Here is a 21056-nt window from a genome sequence, read left to right as displayed (position 1 = left end):
AAATATCTAGTTTTACAGGCGGGGAGCAATAACGCTGTGCCATACAAGCAAAAGTTACTAATAGTAAACAAAGAAAACATAATAAAAGCAGGAATTCACATAAAATGACAGATATTTGGCTGAATTTGTTTCGTCTGCGGTATTGATAATTATTAGAATATTGTTGTTTTTTGCCTTAGATTAAACGCCGTGATTGCAAATTTAATCGCTGTGATTGTACTTTTTCTGAGCTTTCATGAACGACACAGAAGTGCAAATTTATTTTGTGTTCCTCATTTTTGACTGTCAGGTAGCTCTCCCGCCTCGTTGTGTAACCGTCATGTTACCGGGGGTGTAATGTGTGTAACTCCCATACAAACATCATCAGTATGCTATGTGTTTTCTGCCAGGCTGGTTACTGACTCGGAGTTACATTAAATCCCAACCGATAGCTCTTTAACTGCATCTCTGAGCCTGACCGAAAGTGCTGCAGGACAAATAAAACCTACGACCACACCGCCTACTCTTCCAGGAAGCGGATGTTGTTGACGTTTTCATCGTAACAGCATCCGGTTTTTTGACGGCAGCTAGCTTGGGGAAACACAGCCGTACAGCGAAATTATCAACTTAATCGCAAAAAACACGGAGAAGATACCCAGGAAAGGCCCGCTGTTCAGCGATGGAGAGGTGTTTTTTCGACCCATCTCGTATTCCCGGGTCGCCCGTTGTCACCTGCCCGGCTAGTTAGCGCCGCTCAGCTAATTAGAGACCGACAAGTGCTCGGCTTCTTCTGAGTAGCAGACGATAGAGAGCTGTCAAGAGGAGGAAATCATTAACTCTCCTGTAGTAAGCTTTTCATCTAACAGGCCGGGCGATAGCCGGAGGTGTTGCCTTAACTCTTTAATTTGTTCCAGGCTGTTTGAGGACATGAGTTATAAACACAGATAAGGCATGAACTGTTAACTCGGAACAGTCTGGTTTGGCTCACATTGAGTTATAAAGATCACCGGGAACCGTTATAACGTAAAAAAAGAGAAGCTTTCCCAACATTTCCCACTGGTGTGTTAGGCGAAAACATCTGGAAAACAGCGGTTTGGTTTCCAGTTGGATTGGTTTGGCACGGCGGGGTTTCGTCTTAATGGGGTTTTAAATGTAACGTCAGGGGTTCCATGACAACGTGTCACACATCCTGTGTAGAATCAGCCCAGGGAAAGTAAACAGGTGTGACACGTACAGGGACCCGTTCCCAAGAGGTGGCGCACATTTCCACTACAACCAGTCGCTGGCACATACTGTCAGCTAGGCTTAAATATCTGGTTACTTGAACTCATTCCTGCTTAGATATTTACCTGTAGTTTCAGCTGTGGACGCACATTTTACCTAGTCACTCCTTGGGGTCTACACCGATAGAGTCGAAGTAGCCAAAACTAACTCTTCGTGCTGTTTTTGAGCATTGCTCATTAGACATTACCTCACAAGGAAAACTAAAAAAAAAAGAATGATTGGGATGGCATAAGTTAGTTTGTCAGGGTGGTCTCAAAGATTAGATAGTGTACTTTTAGGTTTGTATGCATTTAGCTGTAATCTTCCCAGCACACCGCAATGCCACTAGTACTGTTATTATTGATGCTGTTTGGAGCATTATGTAGCCCTGGACAGGCCATGTCCCGGGAGGAGAAGCAGAGATTGAAGTAAGTTGAAGAAAAAACACTCGTGCTTTTTCTCATCTGAGCAGATGTTATACCTGCTGACTTCTGTCCGTTCTGCTTTTGTTTAAGGAACCAAGTGGTTGAGATGTTTGATCATGCATATCAGAACTATATGGTGAGTAAACAGAAGAGCTGAGTGAGGTTCATTATTTATTTGTTCAAATCTGCGAACACACAGTCCGGTCAACAGCATCAGCACTTTGTCTAAAGTGTGTTTGTGTGTTTCCCAGGACCATGCGTACCCAGCTGATGAGCTGATGCCTCTAACGTGCAGAGGACGAGTCCGTGGGCTCGAGCCCAGTCGTGGAGACATAGATGATGCACTTGGCAAGTGAGTAGCAGGCTGCCTTTGTTATGACCACAGCAGTCCGAGGCGATTTACTTACCTTACTGCTTTGGAACTCGTCAGGAAGTTTTGTCTGTTTGTGTCACTCTTGATAAACTGCTACGATTTCCCCCTGAAAGGTTTTCGCTGACCCTCATCGATACTCTGGACACTTTGGTGGTGAGTAGGCTTTGTTTGCATCTGATGTTTATTTGTTTAATGAAAAATAGTAAATGAATAAGGATCACAGGCTGTGTAGAACAGATGATTCCATATGCTGTTTTGCTTAACAATTAGATCGGAGCACTGTGTCTAGAGTCCTTAATACTAAATATAAATTCCCAGTTAGGTATTTCTGGGATTATTTTTCTTTCCAGTGCATTTCATTTGATATTTAAACTATGTGTAATTGAGCCCAGTTTCACAGTCATCCGTTTCTGGCTTGCAGCTTTTAAATAAGACGACAGAGTTTGAAGACGCAGTGAGACGAGTCCTGTCAGACGTGCGGCTGGACAATGACATCGTCGTGTCCGTCTTTGAGACCAACATTCGAGTCCTCGGGTGAGATTGGATTAAATTGTCTTCAGATAGTTAAGGTCAACAAATACAAGCCCGTGCACTGTCCCACATTTAAAATGATAGGATTGCGTTGTACTAAATTCGCTGTATGTGGATGTTGTGTGTGCGTGCGTCTGATCAGAGGTCTGCTGGGAGGACACTCCATGGCCGTGATGTTGAAAGAAGGAGGTCAGCACATGCAGTGGTACCAGGATGAGCTCCTACACATGGCCAAAGACCTGGGGCTTCGACTGCTGCCCGCATTCAACACCAGCAGCGGCCTGCCTTATCCCAGGGTGAGACAGAAACACTTGGGCGGAATTACAGACTGTATGTAAGCTGATGTAGGCTTGACCCCTGCAGGTCGTAGAAGTGCAGGTATGCAGGGTCTCCCTAATTGAGGCAGTGTCCTGCTTCCTGCCTCTGGGCAGTTACATTTTTGTTTAACTTACATGCTGCATATATCCTGTTGAACTGTGGTTGATCTGGGTAGATTGGCTGTTTTTCTGCCTGGCAACAGATTGGGGGGGGTATGGCAGCAGGGTATGGATCCTTTGATGAAGTCCTCAGGACAACGCCATGAGTACCTTGTACTGACTGAATTCCTTCTTGCAAGAATAAAGCCAAAAGCCAACTCTAGCATTGTTACTTCTTTTATTAAATGCACTAAATGTCCACAGGAGGTTTCCAAATGTAGTTTAAAAAAAAAAAGGGGTGTTATTGATGTTCTGCGGCTTGGAGGATAGCAGCAGCTCGCTCCTTGTTCAGTAAGAAGAGTGCAGGTCATATGTGACGCAGTCATAGAGGCGATCCACGTTTGTGCGATGGAAAAAATAGAAGACTTGCAGAATCTTTAGTAAAGATGTTTTGTTTTATGTGTATTACAAAATAAATGTTTGAGTTTATTCACATACAGCAAACAGTTACCTGCGTTTGCTCGGGGCATTCTTTCACTTCACGGCTTCATGTTTCCATTTTCTGCTTCGCTGCTCCGCTCGCAGCTGTCACCGCTCCCCGATGCAGACGTTCTCTCGGCCGACTTGTTTTCATGCAAATCCTCTCGCAAGATCAAACGCGTCTCTCAAAGCAGAGTTTTAATGTTTTTCTTTTCCTTTCCGATTGACAGGTGAACCTGAAACATGGCGTCAGGGGGCCCGAGACGAGGACGGGCACAGAAACGGACACCTGCACAGCGTGCGCAGGAACCATCATCCTGGAGTTTGCCGCTTTAAGCCGTTTCACTGGGGACCCTGTGTTTGAGGTAACACGCGGCCGGTCGTATGATCACGTGGTGCAGCGGGGACATTAGCACTCAGCAAAGCATCACGAGCAACACATTTCAGCAGTAATTTAAAATCGGCTCATCTTTTTCCATTATCCGTTTTCTTCTGCTGATCTAGTTCAGATTGAGCTGTTAGTCTTTTTAACATTTGCAGTCACTTACACACCACATGTCTCTGTTTTAGTTGTATCGCCTCACCGTTTCTGCACCTTGAGGCACTTGATGGCTGTCTGAGAGCTCTTATTGTGTCTCAAGCAGCCACACCCAACATGCAGTTTAAGTTTCATTTGAGATCAGTTTGCAGATCCTTGCCTTTATGAAACCACCCTGTTATGTAATGATATGTAAATATTAAAATGCCACATAGTGTCTCATATTTACAGGTGAGATGTCGTTCTGTTTTTTTCTTGTTTAACATGTACTTTTTTTACAGTGCTCGTATCTTAATGATGATACACCGTAACCACCTGTGTTTTACCCCCCGCCTGGGGCTGCACATATTTATAGTAACTGAGTAAACTCAGCTCAGTCACCTCTTTTTGAGAACAAAAACATCTTCCCAGTTCCCTTTTTGCTGTTACACAAGTGCACGCAGACTTGAAAATTGCTGTTTGTCATCATTTCTGTTCATTTCTGCGCTGATGTTAATCAGGAAGCACCTGATGGTGTTTCTGTTTCATTAGTTTGCCGTGCAGATTTTTGACCTCGCATAAAGTCAAGTCATTTTAATGGCAAGTCTTGTTTCCTTTAACTATTCCAGTAAGCACAACGCCATGTTGTCATTCAGCTAAATATGCCTTTATTTATCCTCCGCACGTGTCATTTTCCTTTTTTAAAAAGCCGCTCGTGGAAATATAATAAAACGAGTCACATCAGGAAATATTTGCTCTGTGTTTAGTTTTTTTTTTTTTAAATCAGCGTTATTCTGATTACAGGTATTTTTCTTTGGCTTTCTCTGTGCTCCACACTGTTTCAGTTCCTGGCAGCAGTAAACTGCTGAATAAGCACAGAGTCAGTTTCTGTAATCCTTCAAAGAGTGCAGAGCTGCTGCAGATAGATTTTTCCTGGTCAATCGATAAAGCACCCTTCCCTTATCACAGGCCCATGCCCGGAGAGCTCTGGACTTTCTTTGGGAGAAGAGGCAGAGAAACAGCAATCTGGTGGGAACCACCATCAACATCCACTCTGGAGAGTGGGTCCGAAGAGGTGAGAGAGCAGGTACAGGGAGGACTTGTGACTGAGGAAGAGAGAGAAAGACTGGGGCAGTGTTTGTTATTAAAGGAAGGAAATAGGAAAAGTGATTTGAAGTACGGTAGGATCTTGTGGGTGAACTAGAACTCTTGTGTGTCCTCTGACTCCTCTCGTCTTATAAAGTGATGATTTTGTGTGTTCCAGACAGCGGAGTCGGAGCGGGAATTGATTCGTATTATGAATACCTGCTAAAGGCCTACGTCCTCTTGGGAGACGACCTGTTTCTGGAACGGTTCAATATTGTAAGCGCGCGCACACACACACACACACACACACTTTGGTGGAGTAATCTGATGCTTCACTGTGTGAATAATAGCATTTGTCACAATGGCATCTCCCTTATGAAGCAGCGTTACAGATTTAAGATTGCTCGCTTGAGCCGAGTCCTTGATCACAAAGGTCGCTGTTCGTGTGACGCTCCTAGAACATTTTGTTACCCAAGAAGAATAGTTTGAACTTTTTTATACATGACAGATTTCTGTATTTATCTTTTCTCTTCTCACTGACGGGACTGGAAACATGCACACACCTGCCAAGTCACACCAAAACTGGTCACAGTTTACAGTTAATAAGTAATAAAACAAAATGCAGTCTGTTCTGTTTATCTTAACGGTTGTATCTTCTTTGCGTGTCCCATTTAGCACTACGCATCTATCATGAAGTACATTAGCCAGCCTCCTCTGCTGCTGGACGTCCACATCCACAAACCTCTGCTTCCTGCTCGCACCTGGATGGACTCTCTGCTGGCCTTCTTCCCAGGGCTGCAGGTCAGATTAGATCACGTGAACTCGAACCATTTGCTGGTCGTTTAGCATTTCAGTAACACGACTAACATTTCTTATGTCCCAGGTGCTGAAGGGAGATATCCGGCCTGCCATCGAGACTCATGAGATGTTGTACCAAGTTACCAAAAAACACAACTTCCTGCCAGAGGTAGTCTGTCACTGTTGGCTTCATCTTCTCAGTGAAATTTAACCACTCGGTCAGATAACTTCACGTGACTTGTGCTGCCAACTAAAACAGTTTGAAACGAACAAGCTTGCATTTATTGCTACACTGCTGCATTTTCCCTTCATCTGTCTGTCCTATTTACGCTGCTTAGCACGAGTGCGCTGACCCCTTTGTCCTTCTCCGGTTGTCCTCAGGCCTTCACTACTGATTTCAGGGTACACTGGGCCCAACATCCCTTGAGGCCTGAATTTGCAGAGAGCACCTATTTCCTTTACAAGGTAATTTATCAAGTAGTGTGACATAATGCAGGCATTCTCATTTCACAGTGCCGGATTAATATCATGCAGTAGTTTATGCTAAGCCTGCTTTTTCTACTATGTTTCTGACACATCTCAAGGTGCATGAGAATGTATCTAGTTTGTCAGAAATGTTGTAATAATTAAGCACCCTTCAACATACAGATCACTGATATGTGTTTCTAGATATGCAGTCTCATTAAAAATCCCTGATGTGCTCTCCTTGTGTTGTGATCACACTCCTGCCCTCTCGCTCTTCCAGGCCACAGGAGACCCTTACTACCTGGAGGCAGGTCGCACCATTATGGACAACCTCAATCGCTTTGCTCGTGTTCCCTGCGGCTTTGCAGCAATGAAGGATGTACGGACAGGCAGCCACGAGGATCGGTGGGAACGATAGACTCCTTTTTTGAATGACGATTGTGAAATCAGGCACTGTGTTTAGATATGCTTACACCACATTAGATTTGCATACAGGAGATAATGCATGGGCAAAACAAAATGTTATCACATTCGATGGTGTGCCATCATTTAATCTTTGGATGGGGATTGTGGCAAAAGCATTTTATAAACTACACTGGGAGAAGATAGAAATCTGGTGAAGGTGTCTCCGATTGCTGAATCAAACATGTGCATCCATGTCGCTGTGCAGTAAGGAAACTTCTTTGCAGTTCCCAGAAATTAAAGAATTTATTTGGTCTTTTTTCCCCAGAATGGACTCGTTCTTCCTCGCTGAGATGTTTAAGTATCTGTTCCTGCTGTTTGCTGAACTGGACGACATACCGTTTGACGTGGAGGACTACGTCTTCACGACTGAGGCACACCTGCTGCCCCTGTCTCTCTCCATGGCCCCTCACTCCTCGCCTGCTCCCTCAAATCGAACGGTGACGAAAACGATTCCACTGTAACGAAACTTTTAGAAAGTGATGAAAGCATGGACACCTTTTGATTTAAACGTCTGGTTCCTGATGTTTCAGTCAGATGAGGAGCTGGACGACTCAAACTTTGACTGGACTTGTCCCAATACGCACCTCCTGTTTCCTGACCCTGCCTTCCCTCGCATCCTGAGAGAGCCGATCCGTAGTGCCGTTGATAAGAGCTGCCCGCGCCCTGCCCCTTACAGGTATGCACGCTAAACAGGTTAAACCGGGCTGCCAGTAATGATCTGTTTTCTATAGTCGCTCACCTCTTCTGTCTTTCATTTTCTCTGCTTCTTCCCATGCCTCCTGTCAGGGAACCTGGTATGGGCCGTCCTCCCCTCAGGGCTCAGGACTTCATGGCAAACAACCCTGAACATCTGGAGCTGCTGAGGAGGATGGGAGTCAGTCTCATCCACCTAAAGGATGGCAGGGTTCAGCTGGTCCAGCATGCTACACAGGTCAACACCACACAACCCAGATGAACAAACACAGTATCCATAGCTGAGATAAGTGGGTTTACTGCTGCTTCTCAGCTGTTTCACTCTGAGCATTAGAATCAGAATAACCAGGTTTAAGAAGCTCTTTACGAACCGCTCTGACCACACAGTCAGTCTCTGGAAGCAATGGGGGAAAAATATCTTTTAAAATCTGAAAATATTTCTTTATAATTTATAAGTAATAAATGCAGAAGAGCATGTGCGCATACAAGATATCCGACATTTTGGGCCAGATGACTTTCACAGGTCTTTTCATCCTTTAAACGCTCTCTCCCGCTCTGTCGCCCGCAGGCGGTGAGCGCAGTGGCAGCGGAGGACGGCGTGCGGTTCATGCAGGAGATGATGGAGCTGTCCAGTCAGCAGCAGAAAGAGCAGCTGCCTCCGAGAGCCATTCAAATCGTCTCTCATCCATTCTTTGGCAGGGTGGTGCTGACCGCCGGCCCGGCACAGTTTGGCACGGATCTGTCCAAAAGTTCCACAGGGGTGAGTGGGCTCGCCAAGCTTCGGGGTTACAAGTGGTCACTAAAGGGTCCTTCTGTTGTTTTTGTTTTTTGTAAGCGAGGCGCTCACGTTTCCTCTTCAGGATCACAGATGGAGAGACGAGTGCTTGCTCGCAGAGCTCTGAGATACGTGCTGTTAGTGTCGGTCTTTGTTCTTTCTGTAACTTCGCCTCTTTTCCGCCTCGTCTGTGCAGGTGCGGGGCTTTGTCACTGTAGCCGAGCCCTACAGCGGCTGCAGTGAGATCGTTAACGCCGAGTACATCCAGGGTCACATCGCTCTGCTCCAGAGGGGTCAGTGCATGTTTGCAGAGAAGGCCCGGCACATCCAGAAGGCTGGCGCCATTGGAGGCATAGTCGTTGGTGAGCGCGAGCAGCAGATGACTGCTCAGTGACTAGATTAGCGCTCGACAACCTAATTATCTCAAAGACAGCCAGCCCAGTAATTTCTGCTCACAGCATCGTGATTAAACAGCAAAGCAACACTTTTCTGACCAGATTCACGAACAATAAGTTCTTTTTATGTTTCATATAGAAAAACGAGCAGCTGTTTTAAAAAACCAAAAAACCCATATCATTGCAGACGATAACGAGGGCAGCAGCAGCGACACAGCTCCACTCTTTCAGATGGCGGGGGATGGCCGCAGCACCGATGACATCACCTTGCCTCTCCTCTTCCTGTTCCACAAGGAAGGCAACATCCTGCTGGAGGCGCTGAAGGAGTACAGAGAGGTGGAGGTGCTGCTGAGCGACAAAGCCAGAGACAGAGGTGTGACACTCTCCCTAATGGTTCCTCTTTGTTCCTCTCCACTCGGTTCGTGAGACTCATCACGTCAGTGTGCTTATTTATGCCTCCGCTGACTGAGCCTTAACGTGGCTTCATAAAATAAAGATGGGCTGCAGGGATTCGGGCATTATTTGAAGTCTCAGAGCTTGTGGCTTATTCCAAAACCACCCACTTGTTGTGGTTATAATGGGAAATGGGGGAGGTTTGCATCCTTATCGCTCTTTCCCTCCTTTTCTCTGTGCTGTGTAACGGTGCCTTTCTCTCTTCTCTGTCCTGCTTTCTTCTCTTTCTTGCATACTCTGTCCTTTTTGATGGGCAGCGGCCATATTCAAAGGTAAACCTCTTCCTGGAAGCCTGATCGAGGGCAGTAAGTATGCGCTTTTTTTTTTTTTTTTTCTCTCTCTTCTTTAATCTCTGTTTTTCCTCTTTGTAGTAATGCTTGACGGTCTTCATCCTGTGCAGTCTGGCTCGTTGCCTCAGGTTTCTGTTTCTGACTTTCACAGAGAAGCTTGGTGCAATCACAGAAATGTGTCATTTGCTATTTCCTCCCTCGAAGAGTTTAAGTCATAGCAGCCTTTTCTGTCTTTGGTCATCATAGGTTTCACAGGAAGGCAGGACAGTGACAGGGTTTGACCACACTTATCTGCTTTTACTTTGATATAAACAGCTGTAAAAACAAATCTTTTTAACGAATCCTGAACAGTTTAAAGAGAGGCCGTTATTATGAGAATGACTTCCAGTTGTACATCTGCACCGTAGGAGCGGTTGGGTCTGAGCATCTGCTGTGCACTCTGCAGACCCTGGATCTCAGATCCTTTGATTAACGGCGAATCTGTGCCACCACAGAGCCACTGTGACATCATAATGACCAGATCGCCTGCACCCATCTGCATCTGAATCATGCAAGCCTCTGGGTTAGCGGCAGTCCTAAACGGGCGCACTCGTTCCTTAACTCGCTCACAATCTGCAGCTGAAAAAGCGGCTGCATTTTTAGAAGAGGTAACAGACTGAAAACGCTTTATCGCTGACCAGATCTGTGTCAAATTCACACTGCATCTGTCTGCCAGGTTCATTTTCGCAGCCGACTCTCAGTTTAGTTGTGGAGCTATGTGAGGAAGGTTTTATCTTCTGGGAAACATGACTCACATTCAGCATCATGCTGTTTTAGTTGTCAGCCTCTTGATGAAAACGGTTCTATTTTTGACTGAGAATGGTTACCAGGAGGCATCTATAGATTGCAGAGGAGGGAGGGGAGGAGTGTTTGTGTGTAAAGCTGTTTCGTCTCACGCCCCTGCTTCCTTTTCAGGTGCAGATGTGCAAGAAAGGGAGGAGGACTGCTTGACTGAGGCAACGACTCCCACCTCACACGAACCTATAGGCCAGTCGCAGATGAGCACGGTGGAGCTAGACGAGAGTGCTCCGGAGGAAGTCAGTCCAGTGGATGAAGATACTAGTCCTGCAGAGGAAGTTAGTGCACCAAAAGAGGAAGTCAAACCTGCAGAGGCGGAGCCGGCTGTGGCTCAGCCTCAAGAGGACAGAGACTCGGAGAAGGAGGAGAAGCCAGAGGAAGACACGGACTCAAGCAGCCAGTCGGTTGACGAACTGCTGGCTGATTGGCGAGAAGACTTGGAGGCCTTCAAGCAGATGGAAAAGGATGAGCTCTGACAGACGTTAGGTGCGTTCTGCCCTGTGACTGGTCTGATCCCGCTACGGGGAGCGACCGCGAGGTGTCACGTGTCACCGGCCTCAGTCTTATGAATCAAAAGGAAGCTGGGGATGATGCATTCTCTTGCCCTCGGCAAATGGTATCGCGAGCCAAGGCGACCCACGTACTGTCTCTGGGCCATAAGGGAGTTGTTTTTAGGTTCTTACACTTTCTGTTTTATTTGTCTGAGCAGATTCTATCTGATGGATTATGACCATGACATGGACCACACTGTTTCTAACTTTGTCTCACTTTCCACTTCACATTACTTCACTGTTGTTCTCTCTATGCATTTCTGACCACTTTAACTCAGTGGCTTTCTCACAAATTAACCCACTGACCAATCAGTTTTATTTAAACGTGTTCATAGGTTTACTTGTTTGGTGGTCTCGGGCCTTATTGTATGTACACGTTGACCACAGTTGATGAGGATTGGTGATGGATAAGCTGCGGGATCACCAGGCTTGATATTGCTGAAGGCTTTACTAAGTTGCGTGTCGGTGTAAATATGTATGTTGACTGAAATTACTACAGGGCTGTTTGCTCAGGTTCTGGTTCACACCACAACAGCCTCTGGACCATGTAGGGTGAAGCAGACACACCCTCAGCAGCACGACGGGATGGATAGCGGCGCCACAGGGGGGCACTGTGGGATCTGCAGTAATAAGCCAATAAGTTGACAGGGTGAGAATAAATAAAAATGAATGAGAGGAACTTGCTGTCTGAACACAGAGTGCTTGATTTAATAAAAAAAAAAAAAAAGTCAAACAGAAGGTTTAACAATGTCGCTTTCCTGTTTTACTGCACCGGACTGTTCTCATGTGATTAAAATGTTCCATTATTTTTATCTTGTTTGAGAGGAAATGATGAACACATGCTGGCTTTTGTGGAACAAAGAGGCAGGAGATGTGAAAATCACTTCTGTTCCGACAGAGGTTTCTGTGCAGTGGGCGGACACCCCCATCAAATCACTCGAGTCAATGTGACAGACGTGTAATTGGGAAATTGTCAGTATGCGCCATGGTATTACTGTCAGAGTCATTCAAACCCTGCTGCAAGAGTGCTCATCATATTTAGCAGAAATATGTATTTAAATCTGTTTTTGTCACTTGAGTAGAAGTACAAGTATCTGCTGAACCGATCCCATGTTTACACTCGCTGGCGGTTATTTTAATCCGGTGCCAAGAAATGAAAACACAGTAAAAGTACACGACAGAGGTAGGTGAGTACTCGGTACATTTCCAGCACTTTTGTTTATGTGCACATTTACGTGCGTGTCTCATGAATGCGAGCGGCTCTCCTGCTGTTCAGCGCCTTCGGAGCGTTTTTACGCAGCGGTGATGTGCAGCTCGGGCCCGGCGCTGATTGGTGGCTCGGTGGGGCACTCCTCAGCAAGATGGCTGCATTGCTGCGCGCAATAGTGGCATCCTGGTGAAATGACGCAAGCCACAGTTTACGTTCAGTCCTCGCGGCTCCGAGCCTGAGCTCTCCAGTCTCCATAGCGCAGATCCCGCCCGACACAGCCGGAAGACCGCCCGACTCTCCTCCTCCACCGGACCGAGTGGAACCGGTTCATTTGAGTAAGTAGCAGCGGGGATTGCCTGTTGATGTGTCCCAGAGGTGCGGTTTGTCCTGCTGTTCGTGGACTCTTTTGTTGTTGTTTCCCGAGTGTCCGTGATTACCGGGCGCTCTCCTTCCTGCACACTGTCGATGGTTTCTCGCTGGCGGGGCTGGCCGTGGGGCTAACGACGCTTTGTTTCTCTGTTTCTCTCGCTCGTTTTTAACTATCATTGTTGTTACTGGTGGTAAAATCCACGAGGAGCCCACACGGAGCTGTGTTCCTGTCTCGCGTTTGGACTGTGTGAATGCGCTCGCTCGCTCGCCTTGGACAGCGTTGGCTCGGCGCATTTCAAATTTTCCACACATCCTGGCGGCTGTGCCAGGCTGTCCCGCTGCTGGGAGCCCGTGTGTGTGTGTGTGCGGGGGGAAACACTCCTCACAGGGAAGAGCAGCTTTGGTCGAAGCTACAGGCCGTTAACCTTTGTGGAAATGAAACTATGAGCACACGCACACAGCACTGACTCCCCCTGTGGGGAACAAAGCTCCCAGTGTCTCCCTGTAGCACAGCTGGACACAGCTGTTAAGCGGCTCGAGCTCCAGGACAGAGCAGAGCTCTGTGGCCGGCCATGGGCTCACACCTCTGCTGCTGCTGCTGCTGCTAAACCTGTGGTACAACTTCTGAGCTGCCTTCTGTCCACAGCAGCCTTTTGGCCTGCGGGGGAACGACCTGCTGATCGTCTTTGTTCCTCATGACTGCCTCAGAGGAAGACAGAAGCTGCTGGATTGTATGAACAAAGTCACAGCAGCCAGGATTACATCTGATACACAGACCATTTGCAGCTCATTAGCTCAAAGTTACCGAGTCTGTTTCAGATGGATCCTTCCTTCCTTCCTCAGACACTATGAAGCACACCGGACCGCCAAAGGCACTTCAGAAGTTTCCAAACCGCCTTACTGGCTGCTGCCTTTAAATGTGCCATATGGTCATTAGCTACTGTAGACTACATCGTGCCATCAGCAGCAGATCATTACACCCTTTGGTGGCTGTGCAGCTCTGGTGTAGCCAGACAGTTAAAGGGGACAGCATCCATCACCTGCAGCTCCCATCAGGGCCAGACCAGCAATCCTGTGGGTGGATGTTGTGGTGCCCCTCCTGACTTTAGCCTTGTTTTATCTCCATCTATTTGCCTCTCTCCTCCACACTCCCTCCCTCACTTGTTTATCTGTTACTGTGTGTGTGCTTGTTTCTCACATATGCCTTTCTGTTTCCGGTGGCTGAAATATAAACGTCTCACTCCTCCACACTCCTTCTCTTCCTCTCTATTCTGAGTCCTCCTGCTTCTTCCTTGTCCACCTGTGGCCTCCTCACCTTCAACTGATTAAAAGCGATCCAGGTGAACACACAGGCGCTCATAGGGTCATCCCGCAACACCTGTCGTGTCATCTTGTGGGGAAGTGGAGGGTTTCCATGGTTACCGCAGGATGTCTTCTCTGTCTGTGGGTGTGGGAGGGAGTTCCCGTGACTGTCTCTTCCATCCAGTTTGTGTTCGCTTTGCGGGCATTGTGTTCTGTGGGAGGTGCAGCTGAGTGCTGTCAGCTGTGATAAGGTAGTCTGTATTGCAGTGTGGAAAGCACAAGGTCAGCACAACTCAATCCTCCAGGTTCACTGTACCTGTCAGTTTGACTGAGGGCGTCGCAGGCTGATTAGGTTTTCTACCCGGCCGAATAAACAAAGTGCAAGAAGCAAATGTTGCAACACTAAGCCCAAAAAATCCGCACTTTGTCATTAGCCGCCGCTGTGCTCCTTCTGCTCCGTGCATTCCTGTTTATTTTGCATTCGGTGTGCAGATCGGTGGACGAGGGCTGTTTCTGCCACCGGTCTGTGTGTGAGTAGGGATTGGCTGAGTGGCCTGCACACATGCTTTCTGTCACACGACGAAGGGTCCTGTCTCTGTGTCCCTGCCTGCGTTTACAGTTCAGTTCGTGTTCAGAGTCCAGCTGGGATGGAGACATGGGGACAAACTACAGTATTGATTTTGCTTTCCGTTTCTTTTTCTTTTTATTCGCCTGTTTTCCAATCTCTACTCTAGTTAAAGGGTCGCTGACGGGGTCTCAGCTGTGGAGCTGTTAATGCACAAGTAGGTGGTGGTGAAAAACTATATAAAAGGTCAGTGTTTTGGAGGAGGGGGGTTCCTGTTGGCGGTATACCAGTTCCATCTTCCCATACTATGACACCCTTGTGTGGCTGTTAATGCTCAGTTAGAGCACTCAGCTCTGTTATTAAGCATGTATGAACTGAGCCATGGTTGTTGGAGCCCAGCTTCCAGTACCACCAGCAGACATCAGGGCCAAGATTTCAGCGTCTGTCTTCCAGGCTTCACAAGATGGTAGCTGATGGTTATCTGATGGATTAGACTGTTTACCTGCGAGTTTACCTGTGCTCCGTAGCATTTGGACTACAAGCCGAACCCAGAAAGCTTTGTGTACTAAAACTATGGTCTCTCACCTACAAATTCTGCATATTGATGTTTGGAGTCTGTGCATAAAGATGAGAGTGCAGGTTGGTTTTACCTTTCAGCAAAACCCTAGTTCCTGTTTAGTCTAAGCATCTTGTGCACAAACATATCTGGAACTTGCTTGGTTGTTCAAATATAACAAATTCATCACAAGCAGAACTACGTGTGGCAAAACACTTATCCTTCACATGCATGTCGTCGGCATCACCGTATTGTAAATCATAATAATGTCTTTCTGGGTGTCTTTAGGGTAAACTGCTGGAAGGTTTTATAGCGTGTGTGTAGGATAATGGACCGACCAAAAGCACTGGTTTGCATCTGAAAGAATAACATTGCAGATGCGATACCAGCCATGTTGAGATTTTAAACACGGGCTCGTTTGCAGCCACCTGAAGAGGCGAAACATTCAGTGTGTTTTTATTCCCACACAAACAGTCGTCTGAAGGGTCTTGGCCAGTCGTCCTGCCAATTATGCAAAGATTCGTATGCGTAATTTCTTATGACTATTAATGCGGGCACGGTTTTAATTGTGTGCCTCGTGGGTTGGTTTGTTGGCAGTTCAGATGGATCTGGGTAAGAAAACATAAACACGTCTGACCTCGTGTGCCTGCTGTGTTGGAGGAGGCCGACACCATCAGCTGCGCAGCTGTCTGTCAGCAAACGTGATCAACAAGAAAATCGGTGATGTAAAAACATAAACCACCTGAATGCTCGGAAAGCTCCCGGCCCAGACGGCGTGTCTCCTGCCACCCTCAGACACTGTGCAAACGAGCTGGCCCCAGTGTTTTCTGGCATTTTCAACTCCTCACTGCAGGCATGTCATGTGCCTGCCTGCTTCAAGTCCTCCACCATAATCCCTGTCCCCAAGAAACCTAGGATCACTGGACTAAATGACTACAGACCCGTGGCTCTGACATCTGTGGTCATGAAGTCTTTTGAGCGCCTAGTTCTCTCCCATCTCAGGACCCTCACGGGCCCCCCTCCTGGACCCCCTGCAGTTTGCATATAGAGCCAACAGGTCTGTAGACGACGCCATCAACATGGCCCTACACTTCATCCTGCAGCATCTGGACTCCCCAGGAACCTACGCCAGGATCCTGTTTGTGGACTTCAGCTCTGCCTTCAACACCATCCTTCCAGACCATCTCCGAGACAAGCTTTCCCAGATGAATGTGCCTGATCCCATCTGCCGGTGGATCACTGACTTCCTGACGGACAGGAAGCAGCATGTGAGGCTGGGAAAGAATGTCTCGGACTCCCGGACCATCAGCACCGGCTCCCCTCAGGGCTGTGTTCTTTCTCCTCTGCTCTTCTCCCTGTACACCAACTGCTGCACCTCCACCCACCAGTCTGTCAAGCTAATCAAGTTTGCAGATGACACCACCGTTATTGGACTCATCTCGGACGGGGACGAGTCTGCCTACAGGAGGGAGGTTGAACGTCTGGTGTCCTGGTGCAGCCACAACAACCTGGTGCTGAATGCCCAGAAGACAGTGGAGATTATTGTGGACTTCAGGAAGCACACAGCCCCACTCCCCCCCATCATCCTGACTGACACCCCCATCACCTCTGTGGACTCATTCCGCTTCCTGGGTACCACCATCACCCAGGACCTGAAGTGGGAGCCCACCATCACCTCCGTCATCAAGAAAGCCCAGCAGAGGATGTACTTCCTGAGGCAGCTGAAGAAATTCAACCTGCCAACACGGACGATGATGCAGTTCTACACTGCAATCATCGAGTCCATCCTCACCTCCTCCATCACCGTGTGGTACGCTGGAGCCACTATCAGGGACAAACAGAGACTGCAGCGTGTTGTGCGCTCTGCTGAGAAGGTGATTGGCTGCAGACTCCCATCTCTGCAGGACCTGTACACCTCCAGGACACTGGGGCGTGCAGCTCGGATCTCAGCTGACCCTTCTCACCCTGGACACAGTCTGTTTGACCTGCTCCCCTCAGGCAGGAGGCTCCGGTCCATTCGCACCAGAACCTCTCGCCATAAGAACAGTTTCTTCCCCTCTGCTGTTGGACACATGAACAATAACCATATGACTGTTCCCACCACTAACACATGACCCTACGCTGTGTCACTGCATCATTCCATGTTTGGCACTGATCACCACCTGCACTCATGTATATATCTTTCTACGTAGCACTCTTAATTCTTATTCTCATGTATATATCTCATGTATAGCTCATGCACATATCTTTCTACGTAGCACTTTTAATTCTTATCCCTACTTTTATTTTTTCATGTCTATTTAAGTGCTATTTATGACACTATGTTTGCACTGAAGCACCGCAGCAATTTCCTAATGTTGTAAACCTGCTCAACATTTGGCAATAAACCCCTTTCTGATTCTGATTCTGATTCTAGAGCTCTACCCTTAATTAGCAGCAGTACTTTTACTTTGGAGAACCTGCACCCAGGATGGAAAATAATATTCAGCTATAGAGAAGTGCAAAAATTCACAAGTACAGCTTTTAAATACTGCATTTAAAAGGTTTACTTCATTACTTCCAAACCCCTCACGCTCCCTGGATGCTGTTAATTATATCGCCGTCATGTCGCCCAAGAATTTTCCCCCATTACTTTTCCATCTTTCTCCTGTTTCCGCTGTTTTGCTTTGAAATCTTGTCAGTCAGCCACCTTAGGCTCTGACCTGCTTTCGCCTCAGTCCCACAGAAATGACTACCTGCCTTTTGCTCTTTCAGGGAACTGAGTGCTACTAACGCCAGCCATTTGCAGGCCTCAGAGGAGACATTTTATCCTCTAGTCTAGCCTGCATTAGTTGAAATCATTCGTTTCTCTATGGCTTGATTATTTTTACCTGTACCGAGATACGGCTTAATGCAGCTCACGTTTCAATTAGAGTGCTTAACTGCTCTTTCTTCGCTCTCTCTCTGAGTGACAGCACTGAAAGGAAATGGTGAGAGCCGTGCAAACTTCTGTGGGCCTGTAGTAACAACACTGGCCTCTTCCCAAAAATACATAAAAGCTTGTCTACAGCTTACTCCAGCTTCTTCACCAGCACATGCCTCAGTTCTGCACAATATGCCTCTCATTGTCAGTCACAAGGCCGGGCTTAAGTTTCACTCAGCAGAACAGGGTCCCCTCTGTTTCCACGTCCACTCCTCCACCCATGGCTGCTTGTCATCCTCATTACTACAGTGAGAGGAAGAGGAAAGAGCCACTCAACGGCAGACGGTGAAAAAGAGAGAAGAGAGGCACACAAGCAGCAGCAGAACACTCATGATGGACCTTTACTGTCCACCGGCCTGTGTGTGTGTGTACGTGCGTGTGTGTTGGCATGACTTCCCAGGCTTGTCAGGCTGATGGAGTGCCTAAAGTGGGACAGGAGGAGAGGTGCAGCATTTGCTGCCTGGCTAGAGTAAATATTATGGCGCACTGGCCCACGAGTTGCCGGCACTGTGCTCTGTCACATAGAGATGCAAAGACACGCTCAACACGCCGCAGCTCGCGATTCGCCGTACGAGTCATTTGCAGTGACTCCAGGTGGAGCGTTTTGATTTTTGAGCCGAGTGTGTATTAGGTCAGCTGGTGCAGTGTGTTTGCGTTCTCACTATGAGTTATGCAACATGACTAGTACATACGAGATGATTTGTCAATCAGATTTTCTCACTTAGTCATAGATTTTATCACATAAGCTGAACTGAGGGGGTTGAGTATAAGATAAATAAGGATTTTTAAAGTGTTAATTATGCAGAGCAATATTTTTTCCCTCAGGGAGCTTTACTGTTTGCTTATTTTAGCTGTACATACTTTTTTCTGGAGTTGTCCTCTATCATCACATACAGAAGGATGAATAATTCAGAGAAAATTGTGAACTTGTGACCCCTACAGTGAGGGATCCAGTGGCTCTGATATGCTGTGAGGACTCTTTCCTGGCATGGATCGAGGCCCAGTTGTCCCGTGGTGTTCTCAAATTTTTGATGACAGAGTGCCAAGTTAGGGAGCCAGCATATGACCGAGTGCCGCAGAGAAAACATCCAAACCTCAAACACTTGCAGGTGTTTATTCCATATTCAGAGGATAGACTTGTGGTGGTTTATAGCTTCATGTGTTGCCATATTTCTTTGCACCGGCTGTATTTGGGGTGTTATGGGGTCTCTTGAGGACAGAGCAGAGCTGTGAGCGAATGAATGTCGCGTATTGTTATCTTGTCATGCTGCTGCGCTCCATGAAATTGCAGGGGAAGCCTATGATGAAGCACTTTTTTGATCTAAAAGATTATGCCTCAATCTACAGTGCACCAGGGGTCATTGGATTGTTTGAGTATGAAAATGATGTGAATCATGTTGCTGGCTTTACTCAACCAAGGGAAACAGTTACTGGCTCCATCTCACTGGAGTAAAAATAGGATGGCAACTTCCTTGTGACTAGGAAAAATTGGTGGGTGGTGACTACATTGAATTGCTTAAAGTCCAAGGAGTTACTCCAACCAACTGGTTACCGTTCAGCTGGTTGTATTCTGGCTATAATCATGTATAAAAGCAAGGCTGTCACCATCCTGCAGCACCTACGTCACTATTGGAGGACAAATTTCTAAATTTCTGTCTCAGCTCACGGAAGTTAGGCTGGATTCTGGATCTAAGTAGTTACTGTGAATTTGTGTGCATTTAGACGGAAACAGATTTGATCTGTTTATCACAGTTAAATGCTGCGTCATTGCAGACTACATATAATTGTAAACTTGACTCCATTCAGCCCCAAACAGATATCAGACTGACTCTATCTCATCCCTGTTTTATCAACGTCTTGATGCTCCAAGGTTGTTTTCAAGACGTTAACTGACACTGAGTGGTTGCAGATCTGGCGTCCACCTTTGAAACTGCAGTATCAGAGGCAGCGACGGTGACGCAGGTCACACAGGGCGCGCAGTCGCAGCTCCGGTTTGGATAAAGGGGGAGAGAGGCTAGTTGGCTGATGATATCAGTAGATGTTCCACCTGAGAAGGCACCATTAATGCTGAATGTTATACACATGCTGCATTCCAGATGAGCTTTTGTGTTTTCATGGAAGTCCTTAATTATGTCAGCCAAGACTGCATGTATTACATCATGACCGCTCCGAAAGTCCAGCTGCCCACGCTCGCTGCACGTCACCGAGGGAGATGTGCTCCTTGCAGTAAACTCAAAAAGAGCCTAATGATATGTTGTGTTTTGTACTATTTTCAATTAAATATAGGCTTTGAGCCGTTTCAAACCACTGAATTCTCTCTTCTTCTTCTTTTTTTTTGTTTTAGATTTAAAGCGCATCCAAACCTTTTTTGTGTTTTTGACATGCAGTTTCTAAAGCGTAGCTCAGCACTCAGCTGTGAAGATGATGAAGCAAAGATAGAAACTGTCGCTGTGTCGTCACAGGTGAGGCTGCCCTGAAGTCACTCTCCCTGAGGCTTAAATGGCTGCTGAGCGAGCACTTCCCCATCACAGCCGGGAGCTTTACGGTGGGAACTGATAAACGTACACGTCCAGTTCACGCACAGAAATAAACCCGTTAAACAAAAACTCTCTGCTATGCTTCAACCAGTTTTCCGCCTTTGTTTGGCCCGTTTTTCAGGCTCTGTGGTTGCTTGTGCTCCCTCTGGCACAATCTTGCATTTGAGAAACCCTTGCACTGCACACTACTCGGTCTGTGTGCACGACCTGTGTTTGTGCAAGCATTCACATCTTCCTCACAGCGCTTTCTGAGTTCCTCCTTTAACAAACTGACTTGTAAAGGAGGCTTGTTCACAGACCTGAGGGCAGGTCACGTCCCACACCAACATATGCAGGCATGGGCAGGCCTCTGTGTTTGCCAAATAATTTTCAGGGTCTGGTTATTTGCCATGTGTTAAATATACAACTTGGTCTGCATTTAAGAAGAGCTCTTTGTATCGCCTGGCTCAGGATTATTGTTTCAAACTGCTTACAATTGGTTACGAGGTGAAACAGCAACAGGAGGCTCTGCGCCAAATCTGGGGTAAGATCGGCTTGAATGACGCAAGAGCTGCTAGCTGACATCACAACTTCTTTATCTTTAAACTGGGTTGCCCCTCTGTTTTGGCCCATATGCTCATAATGAATCTTGAGCATCTGGATCCAGAGGCGGTCGTGTGCCAGTTGGTGTTAAGAACCTTTTATCCTTTTCACACACTGGATGTTTATCGGGCCATGTTGGCTCACAAGCTGAGCCAACATGGCCCGTGTGTGTATACACTGA

The 21056-nt window shown here is 47.0% G+C and overlaps 2 protein-coding genes across 3 annotated transcripts in view; both read left to right on the top strand.

The window, feature by feature from the left end:
* The first annotated feature begins 521 nt into the window (after positions 1–521).
* edem3 (ER degradation enhancer, mannosidase alpha-like 3) lies at positions 522–12053 on the top strand. Its single transcript, XM_085399172.1, has 20 exons — positions 522–1670; positions 1758–1803; positions 1919–2019; positions 2154–2193; positions 2462–2574; positions 2714–2867; positions 3698–3832; positions 4954–5059; positions 5249–5346; positions 5746–5871; positions 5954–6037; positions 6250–6333; positions 6614–6738; positions 7064–7235; positions 7329–7474; positions 7585–7729; positions 8060–8251; positions 8463–8628; positions 8849–9034; positions 10359–12053. The coding sequence occupies exons 1-20, from the start codon at positions 1582–1584 to the stop codon at positions 10715–10717; spliced, it is 2667 nt and encodes an 888-aa protein (XP_085255298.1). The 5' UTR covers positions 522–1581; the 3' UTR covers positions 10718–12053.
* A 62-nt stretch (positions 12054–12115) lies between these two features.
* LOC146641360 (uncharacterized protein C1orf21 homolog) overlaps positions 12116–21056 on the top strand; it is a 31378-nt gene continuing 22437 nt past the window's right edge. Inside the window, exon 1 of one of the 2 annotated variants that reach the window (XM_085399174.1) lies at positions 12116–12337. The gene's annotated coding sequence lies outside the window, so the exon portion shown is untranslated. The remainder of the gene's footprint in view (positions 12338–21056) is intronic. The other variant, XM_085399173.1, reaches the window with a different exon arrangement.

The sequence above is a fragment of the Rhamphochromis longiceps genome, linkage group LG23, assembly GCF_057381845.1.
Source record: "Rhamphochromis longiceps isolate RC_006_pf linkage group LG23, R_longiceps_female_GT1.1, whole genome shotgun sequence".
NCBI classification, from domain to species: domain Eukaryota; kingdom Metazoa; phylum Chordata; class Actinopteri; order Cichliformes; family Cichlidae; genus Rhamphochromis; species Rhamphochromis longiceps.
Note: the sequence above shows the minus strand (reverse complement) of the source record. Positions and strands in the feature narration are given on the sequence as shown.